Raw genomic sequence first — 16,886 nt, forward strand, 5'->3', positions numbered from 1 at the left:
ACATGTTATTTGATTCAATGAATTAGTTTTGTATCAATACTTTATTATTTATGTTTCATTATTAATATTGTCATATGATTTGAATGCTAGTTTGTTTGAGTCCGGAATCAATTAGATTAGTCTTCATCTCTATTGCTAGATTAGGGTTTTCAATACGAAATAGTTGTTTATCCCTGATTCTAAGTAGCATAATGCCATTATTACTTGTAGTGATACATCTTTTTAATTGCATATGAATCATAACCTTTGTTAAAACGAATTAGTGTTTTTACACGTTTGTTTGCATTGATTAGTCTTATTTCATATAACTTATTGCTCTTAGGGAGTTAAACTTAATTGTGCTTTTACACTTTAGGTTGCTTTATTGGTAGATTTCACAATAGCATCTTTTAATGTTGTTTGTGATAAAATCGGGAAATAAACGGGATATTCTTGCGATCAAGATATCCTAGAACTTCTAATAGATGAGAGATTAAAATTCCAATTCTAGTCATTGATGAAAATACATGTTTGTGAATGATACTATCCCGTGACCAATATATTCTCCTTATTGATTATTCCAATTATTTACTTTGCTTTCAATTACTTTTATTGCTTAGATAAAAACAAAAATTTCCCCCCTTGGTTACTAAGAAACTGAAATTTTATAACAACAAAAGCCTCTCTGTGGGAACGAACTCTTTTTTATCACGTACTATATTTATATCTAGTCGAGTGAGAAAGTGAATTATATTTGCACGGATGACAACCGGTCAACGATCACAATGAAGTGTGAACCGATTAGTTGTATTGTGTCGACTCAGTCCATAGACAATCACTTTCGGAGAAATGACTTATAGGTGGAAAAGTTTTAGATTGAGGTATATTTGGGCACCCTCGTCTTTTCATAAAATTATTATTTTGAGTCGTTATATTTAATAAGGCCGACCGACCGACCGGAGGGTCCAAAGGGCCCAAAAGGGGGAGTCCCTTTTGTGTCTAATGTTTTGTAAAATGAAACCTAAGGCAAATGTGCAATTTGATAAAAAAAGATTGGACATTTTCTTCACTTTTTCACTGGATAAAACTGTCTCTCCCTTTTAATACAATTACTATAACTCTTTATTTATCCTATTTTTTCAGGAGTATAATTGGCAAGCAAAATAGAATATGACATGTCTAAAAATTCATAGATAGTAATTTTACAAATTTTATCTCATTGGACAGATTTTAAAGAGATCTACCGGATGAGTACAAACAACAATACCAAATTTACAGTTCTACGAAAAATTCGAAGGTGTTTATCCTTTTAGGCATAATTTTCAAAAATTGAATTCATAGTCATTTTGCAAACCACCAAAAAGATGTATAACCCATCATACAACCATATATGGGTTTATGCATCAAATAATTTTCTGTTGCAACTAGTAAAACGATGTGCACTCTTCGTTTCAGGAAAAGTGATACTTTCACCTTAGGCACAATTTTCGAGAATTGAATGCATAACCATTATGCAAATCACCACAAATGATGCGTACCACATTATGCAGCCATATTTTAGTTTATACATCAATTAATTTTTTTCTAGGAAAAGTGATACTTTCACTTTTTCAATTTGTTCTATTTTAGTATCTCTGTTTCTGTAATGGAGGTAGTATATGCCTAAAATATCATCCCAAGAAATCCCAAGAAAAAAAAAGATGCATAAGGAATGGAGCCACCACAAAGGATGCACTACAGTTTATACATTCGTATTTTGGTTCATGCATCCACTAATTTGGTTATGCAACCTCTAAAACAATGTATATGCCTCAAAAACAATATTCCAACAAAAAAAAGGATGTATAACGCGTTATGAAATTAGTGGCGTTTCGTTGTTCTTCGGTCGACCCTCCCCACCGTGGCAGCGGCGTTCTAATATTTAAGAATTGGAGCAAATCTCTTGACTTAGTTTATTGGACCGACCGACCAGAAAACCCGCAGAAAGGGAGCCTCTTTCATGGCCACTTTTTTGTAAAACAAAACCTAACGCAAATGTGCAATTTATAAAAAGATTGAAATCTTTGGCGTCCATAGTTACTTTTTCACAGGACAAAATCATCTCTCCCTTTTAGTCAAATTACTATAACTCTTTATGTATTCAATCTTTTAGGGATATAATTGGCAAACAAACTAGATTTTGACATATCTAAAAATCTGTGCTTTGGAACTCTATGAATTTTATCTCGTTGGAAAGATTTTAAAGAGATTTACACAATGAGTACAAACAACAATATCAAATGTAGATTTTTAACGGAAAAATTCGGAGATGTTTATCCTTTAGGCACAATTTTAGAAAATTGAATACATAGCCATTATACAAAAATCACCACAAAGGATATATAACACATTATGCCTCAAAAATAACATTCCAACAAAAAAAGGATATATAATGCGTTGCAATCAGCGGTGTTTGCTTTTTCTTCGGTCGACCCTCCCCACCGTGGCAGCGGTGTTTTAATTACTTAATTTTTCCACCATCATATGTACGGTGTATGCTTGTTCTTTTGAAATCTAATCTTGATCTTTAACGTCCATGTTCTTGCTTTTTACGCATACAGTAAAACCTCTATATAAAAATTTTTAGGGACCACAAAAAAATATTCTTATATGGGAGTTGTTCTTATATGGAGGTGTACCTTGAACAGACCGAAGAAAAAATTTCATTCATGTACTCGGAGAATACATACATATGGAAATACAAAAATGCATCTATGTAAATATAAATAGTTAAATGAGGATTTTATTTTACATATAATTATATATGAAATCAATCTACATAAAACTCAACTTTGGCACTGAAATTTAACAAATCAAATCATATGAGTGACAAAAATTTGTATTAAGTTGTGCACAAAAAAGCAAAGAATCCACTTTGAAGCAAAATGATCACGTAAAATGGTTGTAAGAATCTCTTCATCTGAAACTTTGATGTATCACAAGACCTATATTATTTATATCATACTGTCAATTATTTTATATGGAGGTAGGTTCTTTAAGACGGGACCAGAAAAAATTATGACTATTCCAATATGGAGTTTATTCTTAAATATAACTGGCCCAAGTCGGGACCGGAAATTTTTATTCTTATATGGAGTATTCTTCCGGAGAGGTTTTACTGTATTTGGTTTAAGGAATTGAGTTCTTGGTAATCCAATCCCGGAAAAATGTGTCCAATTCCTTAAATCAAACAACACAAATCAACTTTATGTAATTAAGAATTTTGATTCCTAAGAATCCGATTCCCTCCAAAATAATAGATTTTCATTGTATCGGTCTAACAGTCAGTGACAGAGCCAGAGATTAAAATTAAAAGGGGCTTGATTAAAATTTTATAAAAAAGTTGGACTTAGTGGACTAAATACTAAACACAAGGTGGGCTAAATACATAATATAATATGAATTTTAGGATTTTTTTATAAGATTATTAGGATTTTAAGGGCGGCTAGAATCAGGGTTAGTCAAACCTCGACTCTGCCCCTGCTAATAGTGCAATGGAATATAATTCCAAGATAAAAACAAAAATAACTAAATTACCTCCATCAAATGCTAATTTTGGACCACCCCTAATTACAATCCTAGGATTCCAATTCTTCCCATCAAATAAGGTGTTATAGCGGAGAAATTAGGTTATTTTTTTTTATTTATTTTTTTTGTTTATGGTAAAATATCAAGTTAGGAGTTAGGACATTTAAGTCCTGAATCTCCTCCCAGAATCTTTAAGAATTGCTTTCCATGTAGGTCAAGGTCAATATAGTCAACTTTGGTATAACACTTGCCAACACCCGACATAAATCGACCCAAACGCATTTTCACTCTGGGAAGAAGAGGTCTTCTCATCTCTCTGCAACACGAAGACAACAATGGCTTCTCTCCAACTCAATTTAAAACCCTTCAGAATTCTAACCCCTTTCAAATACACTTCTTCTTCTCCATCTTCTGGTACTCCAAAATGGGGAAAAATCCAATGTTCTGCAACTTCCAACCCAAAAAAAAGTTATAACATTACTCTGCTTCCTGGTGATGGCATTGGTCCTGAAGTTGTCTCTGTTGCCAAACAAGTTCTTAACTTAACAGCCTCACTTGAAGGTAAAAAAAAAAAACCAAGCATTTTCAGAAACCCCCGTTTTCAAAGTTTGTTCCTTTTTCTTTTTCTTTCACTTGAAATTTAGGGTTTTGTACTGTTTATTGACAGATTTTTAGGGATTTTGCATTTATGATTTTTATCCCAATTTCTTGAATTTTTGACTGTATAGGTATTGAATTCAAGTATCAAGAGATGCCAGTGGGTGGAGCTGCATTGGATTTAACTGGGGTTCCATTACCTGAAGAAACCCTTTCAGTTGCTAAACAATCCGATGCAATTCTTCTCGGAGCTATTGGAGGATACAAATGGGATGCTAATGAGAAACATTTGAAGCCGGAAACTGGGTTGCTTCAGCTTAGGGAAGGTCTTGGAGTATTTGCCAATTTGAGACCAGCTACTGTTTTGCCACAGGTAATGAACTTTGCTCATTTGGTTGACTAGAGTTGAATTTAACAATAATCGGCGATAACAGATGCCAATTCCGTTGCATTTAGTCTATTGTATTAGCAATGTCGATATATGATGAGATTGTAATTTTATCCACTTGTTATCAGTTAATAGATTCATCCACTTTAAAAAGAGAAGTTGCTCAAGGGGTTGACCTCATGGTTGTAAGGGAACTTACCGGAGGTTAGGTTTCTTATTCATTACCTTGATAGAGCAAGAAATAAGTAGTGTATTTATTTCCGTTTGTACTTGATATTCCATCTTTTGATTATGGTTATCAGGTATTTATTTTGGAAAGCCGAGAGGTTTTGGTAAAAATGAAAATGGTGACGAGATTGGTTTTAACACCGAGGTGTATGCTACATATGAGGTAATATAACTTCTATCTCTCAAGTTTTTGACAGATTAGCATATGTATGGAATTTGTGGCCACACTATGACACTCAATTTATGTTATATAATAGAGCAATCTTTTCATGACCCCATTGTGATTCTATGTTACTCATATTGCGATGCTCGGTTGAAATGGCCTGCAGGAGTGAGATGAAGCTAATTACACGCCAAAAGAGATTGAAAATCAATCAGTAGATATTTGAATTTGTGCTTGTGATAAGTTCGTTTTATTTGATGCCTTAAAAGTTATCTCTGAGCATCTATAGTAGATACATATTTTGATGTAATTTATTTCCTATATGAATCTTTGGTTTGATTTGTTGGACCACTAAAAACTTGGCAATCCACTGAGGCTGCTGAAATTCTCAAAAGTGGGTGTAAGACACTAGCAGCCCATTTGCTTGGACTAGAAAAAGTCAGACATAAAAGGTTGTACTTCTTCTTTAGTGTAGGACACAGATTAGCTTGTAAACCTAACTGTAGTAAGACATATGTTGATGTAGAGTGCAAAATTTACTGTATGGTACCTTTAAAAATCGAGACAGTTTCAGTCCCAAGTAACCCAAAACTCATCAGTGATTAAGTCGTCCAAAGTTTGGCTTAATTCTGATCAGAACCCATCATGAGAGGCTCAGTTAGAAATGCACATGGTTCGAACACTCGAAGAAGTTCAAAGCCCTTTCTCCTGTATTTTTTCTGTTAAATCTCTATGATCGTACAGAGTCTTAGGATTTTGTACTATAATATTTCATTGAGGGTCTGTAACCATTGTGTTGCTGACTTATTTATCTCAGTTTTTATCAGATTAAGTTTTAGTCAACGCAAGAAAAAAAACTGGATTTATTTTTTTTGCAGCCTTAGAACATGGAAATCTAAATGTTTAGTCATTCCATTGTGTTGCTGACTTTATATTTAGCAAAATACCTTGTGTATCTTTTGGCACCATCCTCGTTATATTCCCATTCACACCTATCGTTTAATTGCTTGACCCATGTGGAAATACAATTCAGATAGACCGTATTGCTCGTGTTGCTTTTGAGACTGCTCGGAAACGTCGAGGAAAACTATGTTCTGTGGACAAAGCAAATGTATTAGAGGTACCTATATGTTACTGGAGATACTCTTTTTTATTTGCTTTTTTTTAATTGGATATCTTGAAGTTGAATTGTGAGAAAATGTTAAACCTTGATATATTAAACATCTATTTAGTACATGGTTTATTTAGCCCCCCATCTCTTGCTAATATTATGTATGCATTAATGTTTTTCCCGACTAATCCCCGACTAGTCGACGACTTGTCTCTCCAGGTGCTAGGCGCTACTCAGCCGCCTGACACCCGCCTCACGACTTTTACAACTCAGTTGCTATGAAAACCTTCTGTTCTGCACACTTTGTACTGTGTTAGTGTTTTTGCTGTTCTTTAGTCATGGTTTTTAAGTAATTTCTTAACAAAACAATAGTGCTTGTGGCATCCTATTCCAGGGTATTCTTGGTCCTTGGCATGTGGACTTGGTCAGCTCGTTCTTTTCCGTCCAAAACCTAATAACGTAATTCTGTAAATTTTGCAGGCATCAATGTTATGGAGAAAAAGAGTTACAATGATGGCTTCAGAGTATCCTGATGTTGAGCTCACTCACATGTATGTTGACAATGCAGCAATGCAACTTATTCGTGATCCAAAGCAGGTGCGTCCTGTCTCTCCTGCAAAATCTGAATTACTTTATGCTTGTTACTTTGGTAAAGTATACATTTTAAGGAATGCGACATTCATCATAACGGCCTTGCAATGTCTTTTAACTTTGATTAAAGTACATTTGATTCATTTAGACCATCTCCAATGAGGGATTTGTACCCTTATTTAGGGGAAATACCATCTCCTATGGGGTTGGGAATTCCCCTTAACCTTTATTCCCTACCCCATATACAGGGAATTTGATAAGGGATTAGGGGAATAAGGGAAGTAAGTTGAAATGTGCACCGATAGGTAACTTATTTCTCGATAGGACAGTGAAACATGTTTGCCGATTTAAATTGCCATCGCTATATTGTTTAACGATCGATATAGGGTTCAGTGATGGAGTGGACCATTAAACTGTTCTGGACCACTAACATTTAAGTTAAATGACTAGACTCACTACAAGACAAAATATTATAAGATAAAGTTATTAAACAACTGTACAAAACAAAAGTTACAAGCAAACAGACAGCAAATGAATTAAATAGAATGATGCTTGTCTACTAACGAATCAGGATCTGTGAAAGTACAACTTTCTCGTTAATTAGTAAAGCGATCGGTGAACAAAATCGCTATTGAATTTTTATTCTGGGAATGCCCATAGGACGTGGTCTTCCCCTAGTGCTTTACACGTCGACTAGATTCATTGCCACCTCGGATTTTAAGGGAATTCCTTCTTCCCTCATTGGAGATGGTCTAAGAGACCGTTAGTTGTGTCAACTAATTTTTTGGGGGAAGTTAATTTGTTTTCTGCTTACGTGATCTGCATATCTCTCTATTTTCTTGCTCGTTAATGTTTTACTGATTTCTGAAAATTTGCATGACACAGTTCGATACTATTGTGACAAACAACATCTTTGGCGATATTCTGTCCGATGAGGCTTCGATGCTTACTGGAAGTATAGGAATGCTTCCGTCGGCTTCAATTGGTGATTCGGTAAAGTCATATATCTCACAACTAATTGTGTGTATTTTGGTTTGGTAACTGAAAAAAGACAGTCAAGCCCTTAAACTATTTTAATCTAAAGTAACGTGTCTAGTGTCTATGTTTTTTCTACAACTGTTTTATTTACTCTTTTTGTTCCCTTCAGGGACCAGGACTGTATGAACCTATCCACGGTTCCGCTCCTGATATTGCTGGACAGGTAAAGATTAAAACACAATAGATTTTTCACTCTCTTAATTCAGAAAGCTTCAATGCAGTGCAACACTAACTGATATACCTGCAAGCTAATGCGTCGTTGAGCGAAATGGATCATTCCGTTTGATTTTTTTTTTTATAATGATAAGCCCCAGCAGTTTCTGACACCTTGTATAGTTTTTGTTTGTTACTCTATGTTAGTGTAAATTGTATACTTAGTTATATGGACCTTAGTTCTTCTTTCCTCTTCGCAGGACAAGGCAAATCCTCTAGCTACAGTGCTGAGTGTTGCGATGCTTTTAAAATATGGATTACAAGAAGAAGCTGCTGCAAAAAGAATCGAGAATGCAGTATTGGAGACTCTGGATAAAGGGTTTCGAACTGGTGATTTATTCTCAACGGGAATGGTATGTATCCTACCTTAATTGGAGCAATGTATTACAATTATGTTAAAAAGTAGAATACATTGGAAGAGTAAAACAATTTCCTGACAATAATAAATGAAAGTTGTGATTAAGAGAAAGAAACTTATTGATGCTAGTCGGAATTAGCTGGTTGTCTGATCATGTGAACCCTCCAAATAACTAAGCTTATTCTGTTTTTCAGAAATACTTAGCTGAATCCTCCAAATTACTAGTAGGAAAGGAAAGAAAAGAAAAAGACTTTTTCTATTTCATTGAATTACTTACTCACAAGATGTGTTGACAATTGACAAACCAAATATGAGTAATTTTTTTTTAGCTTATAGATATTACATATGAGCCTAAACCAATATATGAGGCATCTTTGATAGGCAGGACTCGATAAATAGATCCATCTCCAATGGATGTTGCTGTGCTGAAGTAGGAAATATTCAGCTAGTTAGTTTGGACCTATTATGTGCTCGTTACATCATGACACTGATTTAGTGGCTCTTGCTTTTTTACAAATTCATAATAGCTAATACTTATTAGACGATGCTCTTAGTTGCTCTCACATACATCACTGTGAATCAAGAGTCATAAATGTTACTCTATCCTCTTGCTGAAGATTCATCTAGTAGTTAAGTAAAACTTCCCGACACGCTATATACAAGCCATACGAATCATCCAGAAGTAACCATCATAAGAGCAAATAGTCAATGTGATGATGTATAGAAATCTTCATAATAGGTTGGATTGATGTACTAATCTTAATATTGTGGTTCCGATACTAGTCTTTAGAGTGTCTAGACATACTAGCACTTTTTGGTTGAAGCGTGGCTAGTTTTTAAATCTGACATATCTATTACATTAGAGAATGGAGTTTGTGTTTAATAATTATCTGCAAAGTTTCGCATCTTTGCATTTCAGATGCTAGTTGAACTTTATGTATGTCTTCATGGTTTGATAGAGCACTGAATATTTTCCAATTTTTCTTTCTCTCTTCAGAAATTAGTGGGGTGCAAGGAGATGGGTGAACAAGTGTTGAGGTCAATTGATTCTCAGCGTCTTGCTGCAGTTTAGCCATTGAAGGAAATATGAGAATACTTGTTTTCATTTTTGTAGATTGGTGCCAGTTTACTCTGGATGTATCAATATCTTCCTCTTGAAACTGCCAAGCAGTGTCAAGAACAAAAAAGTGTCTATGTTGACAGGATTTTGCATTTATATCTGGAAGTTAAGATTTTCTTCCATTATGGCTGATGCTGTATATCTCAGTTTCTAATAATCAATGCTGGTTCATCTTATAATACTGATTTGGACTCTCTGGAAGTGTCAAAGAAAGCACTGACCGTTATTGTTTGTCCAAGTTTGTGTTTTCATGGTGGTTATTACATTAGATCCAGAATCTGAAACATCGCTGAGGGAAACAGATTCCAGAAATAATACACTGTTAATGTTAATGAATTTCAAGGAAACAAGTTAATGCAGCCCTACAAGGTAATCTGGTATTCCAATTTCAGTAATATTTCCTTTTATGAGCTCTTATTATTTTTGGCATCTCCTCTATGTTGAGCTGCTTTGCATTATAAATACTACTCCCTCCGTTCCTAACTAAGAGAAAATTAAGAGAATTAATCATTAAAAGTGGTCCTCACGACACTTGTCAATAAAAGAAGTGAAGTGAAATGGTCCCTTGACACTTGTCAGCAAAAGAAGTAAAGTGAAATGGTCCACATGACACTTGTCATCAGAAGAAGTTAAGAGAAAATTAGTCCCAAAAAACTAAAACATTTGACTTTTCTAATCAGGAAACCAGACTATTTTTTCTGAAACATCTATTTATAGAAACCAGCTTATTATTTAGGAACGGAGGGAGTGGCAGCTAGCTCTGGTGCCTTCCTCCAGCTTATTATACTCCAGCCGTGATGGAGAAGAAGAAAAGACGTCGATATCGAAGAAAGAAGTGCCTTCCTCATATGATTTAATTGAGGAAGAAATATTAACCAAGCTTCCAGTCCTGACACTCCTAAAGTCTGTTCTGGTGTCCAAAATCTGGTACAACTCAGATTCATAATGATCATAAACGCTTAACTTATTCTCATTTCCTTGAATCACAGGCACATACCCAATTATCCTTGGTCTTTTAAATGTTAGGAAGGGGTTTGAACCTAACACCAGTGATCCTATTTATGCCTGTCACTTTTTCAAATTTACGCTTTCAAGAATGTTCTAAGGTTTAACAAGTTTCGAAATATTCTTACTCATCCTAATGTATGTCACAAGTGGGTAATTACTGATCTGGTTACACGATTTTGGACCCAGGAGAGATTTTCTCTTTATCTTTTATCCAGACAGCGGTGGGATACACAGTAGCCCCAATGCTCATATCGTCTGTCACGGATTTGGGTTCGATCCATCTGTGACAAATCAACCATCTTCTGTGCCACCAGTAGCAGCAGCGGCACTAGTGGATGTTTGGTCTGGAAGATAGTAGCAACTTTGGGGGAAGCAGGATCTAATGAAATCGACCATGGCAATAGTAATGCTGCTAATACTAATGAGATGGAGATGCTACTGTCGTTCAACCTCCATGACGAGAAGTATCAGTTCATTCAACTACCAGCTGAATGCAGAACTGACGAGCAGAGAATTAAGCATTTGATTTTCGAACTTCCGTGTGATGGATTTATGTGCATGTGTTATAGTTATATCTTGAAATCCGTAGGATCGAGAAAGAGAGAGGAGAGCAAAAACGCCGAAGCATAAAACGACTACATTGCTAATCAATTCGGTGTGTAAACTCTCATGGCTCATTAGCCTATTTAAAGTTTAACAAACTTGACGATTAAGTAAAGACACTTTCCTAATAAGATCAAACTCTAAACATAAAACTATTCTAGAACTCTCTTCTAAAACCAAAACAACTTGTTTCTCAAGTTAACTTCATCTCCAAGTATGACACGTCATGTCAACTGTACCAGTAGATACACAAACCATAGTCTTGGTTTATTATTTCCAAGTGTAGAATCGAGCAAAAGAGAGGAGAGCACAACGCGAAAGCAATAAAACAATTACATTGATAATCAGTTTGGTGTACATTGTCTCATGGCTTACTAGCCTACTTATAGTCTCACAAACTTGAGAATCACTCAAAGTAGTTTCCTAATAAAAACAAACTTTAAAGAAAGCACACTTCTAGAAACACAAAGAAACTCTAAATATAGTAAAACTCTAAAACAAGGAACCGACACAACCTGCTCTTCTAGTTAACTCGAACTTCCAAATATCGCATAGTGTGTCAACTGTTCTTGTTGATCCAACTTGACTGCGTCAACTGCAGCAGTTGATCCATTCAGACTGGATCAACATCATATGTTGATCCACGAACCAAAACACCATATCTTGGTTTAACTTCCAACATCCTCCCTTAAACCAAGATATCATCCAACGAGAATTCCGTAACCCTCTTCTACTCCTAATCTTCTTCCATAGATCGACGTTAGCACGTCCTTGTCTTTTATCATTTTCCATTCCTCTTCTTCCATAGATAAACGTTAACACGTTCTTGTCTTTTCTCATTCTTCTTCAAAGATACCACCAACAAACCCTTACTCCTTGATACTCGATAATAGGTCATCCCAACTCCATGATCACACCGGAATTCCGTCAATCGAACTCAAATAAAAACAAAGCACAAACAGCAAACTAACTAAAAACGAAGCAATCTTCTAATTTTGCTTAACAACAATCTTCAAACAAATTCCATAATGTCGTCTTATAGCAACCAACACAAAATTATTTCTTCTTCATCGCAGCGGAACATCATTCTTAACAAATCCTTAACAAGCTAGAAACACCTCATTGTACTCTATTCAACTTGCTAACCAAACACAAAACCAATTTCTTAACTCATCACCGAGCATTGCAGCTCACCTTTTTCAACACTTGTTTACCTACTTCACTCGCAGGATTTCCACTCAACTCTTCAAATTCCACACTGGAATTTCTTCACAACTCTAGCCAAATCCCCACTGGGATTGCTTCACTCAACTTGTAGACTTTACTCTCCTACAATCTTGTCTCATGCTCACAACCTTGTGACGTCTCTTCCACAACTCATAGGCTTAACCTCCTTTTGTTGTCTTCTCACATATCACCCCCTGGTGATTACTTCTCTTACTTCACAACCTTACTGTTGTATTTCTTCTTCTATTCATATTTACTTCTTTGTTCCAGTCACACTTGTTAGAGTCATAACTTTCACACTTCTTTGTTCTTCAAGATTCTCTCACAATCTTTTTCTTGTTATGCTTCTGCCACAAGCAATAACTATGACAAAGTCTGCCACACTTTGCAGGTCTTCCAAGTTTCTCTCACAAACTCTTCAACCACACTTCAATCTTCCAACATGTTTGAGCTTAAACTCCAACATGACACCATCCTCCCTTAAGCTCAAACATAACCACCCAACATTCCTTGTCATTCTAAGTCTTTGAACTCGATCAACTTTAATCAAACTGTACCAGGCTTTCCCATCTGTAATACCAACTTTGATCTTCTTTTGCGTATATTTCGAATCCATAGCTTAACCCTTTGAATCAACCACTCACCCAAATCTTTTTACCTCAACCAACATCAAATATGATATCTGCAATGTCTCTGACAGAATACATCACACATTTTTTTATTGTCATCTACTGCCACAAACTGTGACCATTCTTTTGTCACGCTTCTGTTAATCTGTTACAACTCCACTGTAACAACTTCTTCTGCAACAACCTTTTGTAACAATTCTACTGCAACTGTTCTGTAACAACTCCTCTGTAACAATTCCTTACTGTGATTGTTCTTTGTAACACATCACATACTGTAACAAAACTTCAGATATCTAAAAGGGAGTTTGGATTATGGTCTACATTTTACCAAAGGATATACTTTTCTTTTAGGTTTCTCAGATGCAGATTGGTCTGGTGATATTGATGACAGAAGATCAACTGGAGGTTATTGTATCTTCTTGGGTTCTAATGCTAAATCTTGGTCCTATAAAAAGCAAACTACAGTTGCAAGGTCAAGTACAGAGGCAGAATATATGACACTGGCACACAGCGCAGCTGGAATGGTTTGGATTTGTTATCTACTTCAAGATTTGCATCTTTCTATTCCCTCCATTCCCAAATTGGGTTGTGACAGTATCATCTCTATAGCTCTTGCTTCTAATCCTGTGATGCACTCAAAGATGAAACATGTGCAGTTGGACTACCACTTCATAAGAGAGCTTGTTCAGTCAAAGTCTCTTGATGTATTCTATGTTCATACTCTGGATCAGATTGCAGATATATTTACTAAAGATCTTCATGCTCCTAGATTTGGTGTGTTAAGATCCAAGCTCAATGTCACTTCTCTGCCCTTGAGCTTGAGGGGGGCTAAAGACAGAGTCATCAGTGAAGACAGATGCAGTGCAGGTTAAGCTCATTTAGTGGTGTAGGATAACAGCCATCCTGTCATAAGATGTTATTATTTCTCACGTGTGAGATCACTTTGTTTTTGTCTGTTAGTGTCGGTTGAGACATGTATTAATACCTTATCTATCTTCTTTATTCTATAATGAATTTTATTATCTCTGTAACCAATATTTGAGATTAATCATCATAAACACAATGTTAGTAGAGATCCTGGGGTGTTTCTGAACGGAGCACTCCATTTGTTAGCACAAACGTTTACATGTAGTGACTCTCAGTCACGGGTAATAATTTTTTTTTGACATGAAAAAAGAAGTATTCAAGGAAATACCACAGCCTGAACATATGGACAATTTCGATTATAAATTTGTTGATGTTTTGATAGGTTGCCTTTGTTTGCTTTGTAGTGTTTCTAAGGTTGGTTTTGAGATATGGGAGATTAAAGATTACGGAGTTAGAGAGTCCAAAATGTTTAAGACTGATCAACAACTGATGACGACGTTGGATATCCCAAAGCACAATGTCTTTACAGAATCGTGAAACCCTATTACTTGTTCGATTATATGGGGATAATATTTATTCATATGACGAATGGCAGAAGAGATATACCGTTGTGAAAATATGCTTGGAAGAAAAGGAAAGATATCAGAACAGAATAAGGTATGGGTACAAGAAGCACATGGTCCAGATGGTGGCGTACATGGAGAGTCTTGTTTCAATTAACTCAGGTACACGTGTTGGGGATACGCAGGAACGAATAAACAGGGTAGCCATTAAAGGCCTTCATTAGAGTCCTTATAAGATAACTACAATGAGGGTCCCGAAATTAAAGTCTGCGGGCATCCAACTCAAAATCAATTGTCAATGAGTGGAGTGGCCCTTCCATATTATATTTTAAGTTTATTAAGGAGACATTAACAGTGTGGGACTATTATCCTAAACACGCCCCCTCACGTGTAGTGTTAACACAGTATATAGTCCGTGTGTGAAATAACACACGATAGCTTCTTAGGCAAGTAGTCCTGTCTTTTTTATATTAGGAAATAAGGATTTGTTTAGGAAATCAGTTTCCCTACGGTTCAAGGAACCTTGTATATAAATAGTGTATGAAATTCACAATTGTACAATATCCTTAACATCAATAAAATTCAGTTACAGTTATCCCTTCTTCTATTATCTTCTTGTTTAAATCTCTGTTCTAAATCTAAGTAGTTCTAGCTTGGTATCAGCTAGGTTTAGGTCCTTTTACCCCTTTCATCAATTATCCTTTCTTAACCCAAAATCATGTCTACCGAAGGTTCTACAGTTTCTGCAGTAATTACATCATCTTCTCCTTCTCTACTTTCAACAATGGCCTCTGTTCAATTATCTCAACCTCACCATATCATCACTCTTAAGATGGATGAAACCAACTACTCTTTGTGGCGAGCTCAGTTTTTGCCATACCTCCAAGGTTACGATCTTGATGGTCATGTTACTGGTACGAAACGCTGTCCAGCACCTCCTGTTGCCGATGCATCTCCTACATCAACGTTTCTTTCATGGACAAAACAAGACAAAATCCTAGTAAGTTGGTTATTTTTCTCTCTTATACCTGTTGTTTTCCGTCATGTTCATCGTCTTACAACTTCCAAAGAAATATGGGACTCTCTTGAAGCTCAATATGCCTCTAAATCTGATGCTCAAATTCATCTTCACTGTGAGCTACGTGCTCTTAAGAAGGGTTCAAAGACTATGCATGAGTATATCAATCATGCTCGAGACTTGGTGTAAAGTCTTGCAGCTGCTAATACAACCGTTACAGACAAAAAATTCCGTCATTGTCTTCTCGCTGGCCTTGACAGCTCGTATGATGCCATTGTTACATCCTTGACTACCACAATGGGTTCTCTTACTGTAGAGGATTTTATTACTTTTCTTCTAACCTTTGAATTACGTATTGAGCATCAGGAAAAATCATTGCATGCTCAGCCTGTTGCTAACATGGCTGTTGCTCCATCCCGTAATGTCTCTTCAACTTCGTCTCGTTTTTCTGGAGCTTACAACTCAGGCCCAACCCACTCCGCTACAGTACCAGCTCGGCCCAACAGTTCATCTACCTCGTTCATATTTCAAGCCAACAAAAATCGTTCTTCTACCTCTCAATCGCAACGCAACCGATCGGAGATTTCCTATCAACTTTGTGGTCGTCCAAATCATGAAGCTTCGGACTGTTGGAACCGGTTTGATCGCAACTTTCGTCCTCCACGTCGTCAACCACCAGCTTCCGCACCGCGTGTCTATACTGCTCAAAATGGTTTATTACCAACTCCTTCATGGACTACTGATAGTGGTGCTACGGATCATATAACGAATGATCTTTCTCGTCTTCAGTTTTCGAATGAGTACACTGGTCCTGATCAAATTCAAATGGGTAATGGCTCTTCTATTCTAATTTCTAATGTTGGATCTTCTGTTTTGGGAACTCCCAACCGTAAGTTACAGCTTCCTAATGTCCTTTTTGCACCAAAAATTTCTCATAACTTATTGTCAGTATCTCGGCTTACAACTGATAATAATGTTTTATTTGAATTTCATCCAAATTTTTGTCTTGTGAAGGACCGATGTACCAGGAAGGTTTTAATTCGCGGCAGTAGGAGGGGTGATTTCTATCAACTTGAGGATTCGTCTAAGTTCCCTACGGTTTGCATAGGTGAACGTGCTAGCTTACAAGACTGGCACTCTAGATTGGGACATCCAATGATTCGTACGGTTTGTAAAGTTATCTCTCAGTTTTCACTTCCGGTTTCTAGTCAGACTATTAAATTTTGTTCCTCTTGTTATGAGCATAGGAGTCATAAGTTACCTTTTAATTCTAGTAAAACTACTTATTTGAATCCATTAGATTTAATTGTCTCAGATGTTTGGGGACCTTCTCATATTTTATCTAATGAAGGATACCGACATTATATTATTTTTATTGATGCTTTTAGTCGTTTTACTTGGATGTTTCCTATGTCTCAAAAGTCTGATGTTTTTTCTATATTTTTTCTGTTTCAAAAGCATGTTGAAAATCTTTTCAATCGAAAAATCAAAATTTTTCAATCTGATAATGCACTAGAGTATCACAAACTTACTCCGCATCTTCAGAAACTTGGTATTTTTCATAGATTTTCATGTCCACATACTTTTGAAAAAAATGGTTTAGTGGAACGTCGTCATC

At 36.0% G+C, this 16,886-nt stretch overlaps 1 protein-coding gene across 1 annotated transcript; it reads left to right on the top strand.

Moving 5' to 3' along the window:
- Positions 1-3,814: 3,814 nt before the first annotated feature.
- On the top strand, positions 3,815-9,547 carry LOC113290268 (3-isopropylmalate dehydrogenase, chloroplastic-like). Its single transcript, XM_026539870.1, has 10 exons — positions 3,815-4,107; positions 4,275-4,516; positions 4,660-4,735; positions 4,834-4,922; positions 5,956-6,042; positions 6,514-6,630; positions 7,510-7,617; positions 7,772-7,825; positions 8,076-8,228; positions 9,231-9,547. The coding sequence occupies exons 1-10, from the start codon at positions 3,882-3,884 to the stop codon at positions 9,303-9,305; spliced, it is 1,227 nt and encodes a 408-aa protein (XP_026395655.1). The 5' UTR covers positions 3,815-3,881; the 3' UTR covers positions 9,306-9,547.
- Positions 9,548-16,886: the final 7,339 nt, after the last annotated feature.

The sequence above is a fragment of the Papaver somniferum genome, chromosome 6, assembly GCF_003573695.1.
Source record: "Papaver somniferum cultivar HN1 chromosome 6, ASM357369v1, whole genome shotgun sequence".
NCBI classification, from domain to species: Eukaryota; Viridiplantae; Streptophyta; class Magnoliopsida; order Ranunculales; family Papaveraceae; genus Papaver; species Papaver somniferum.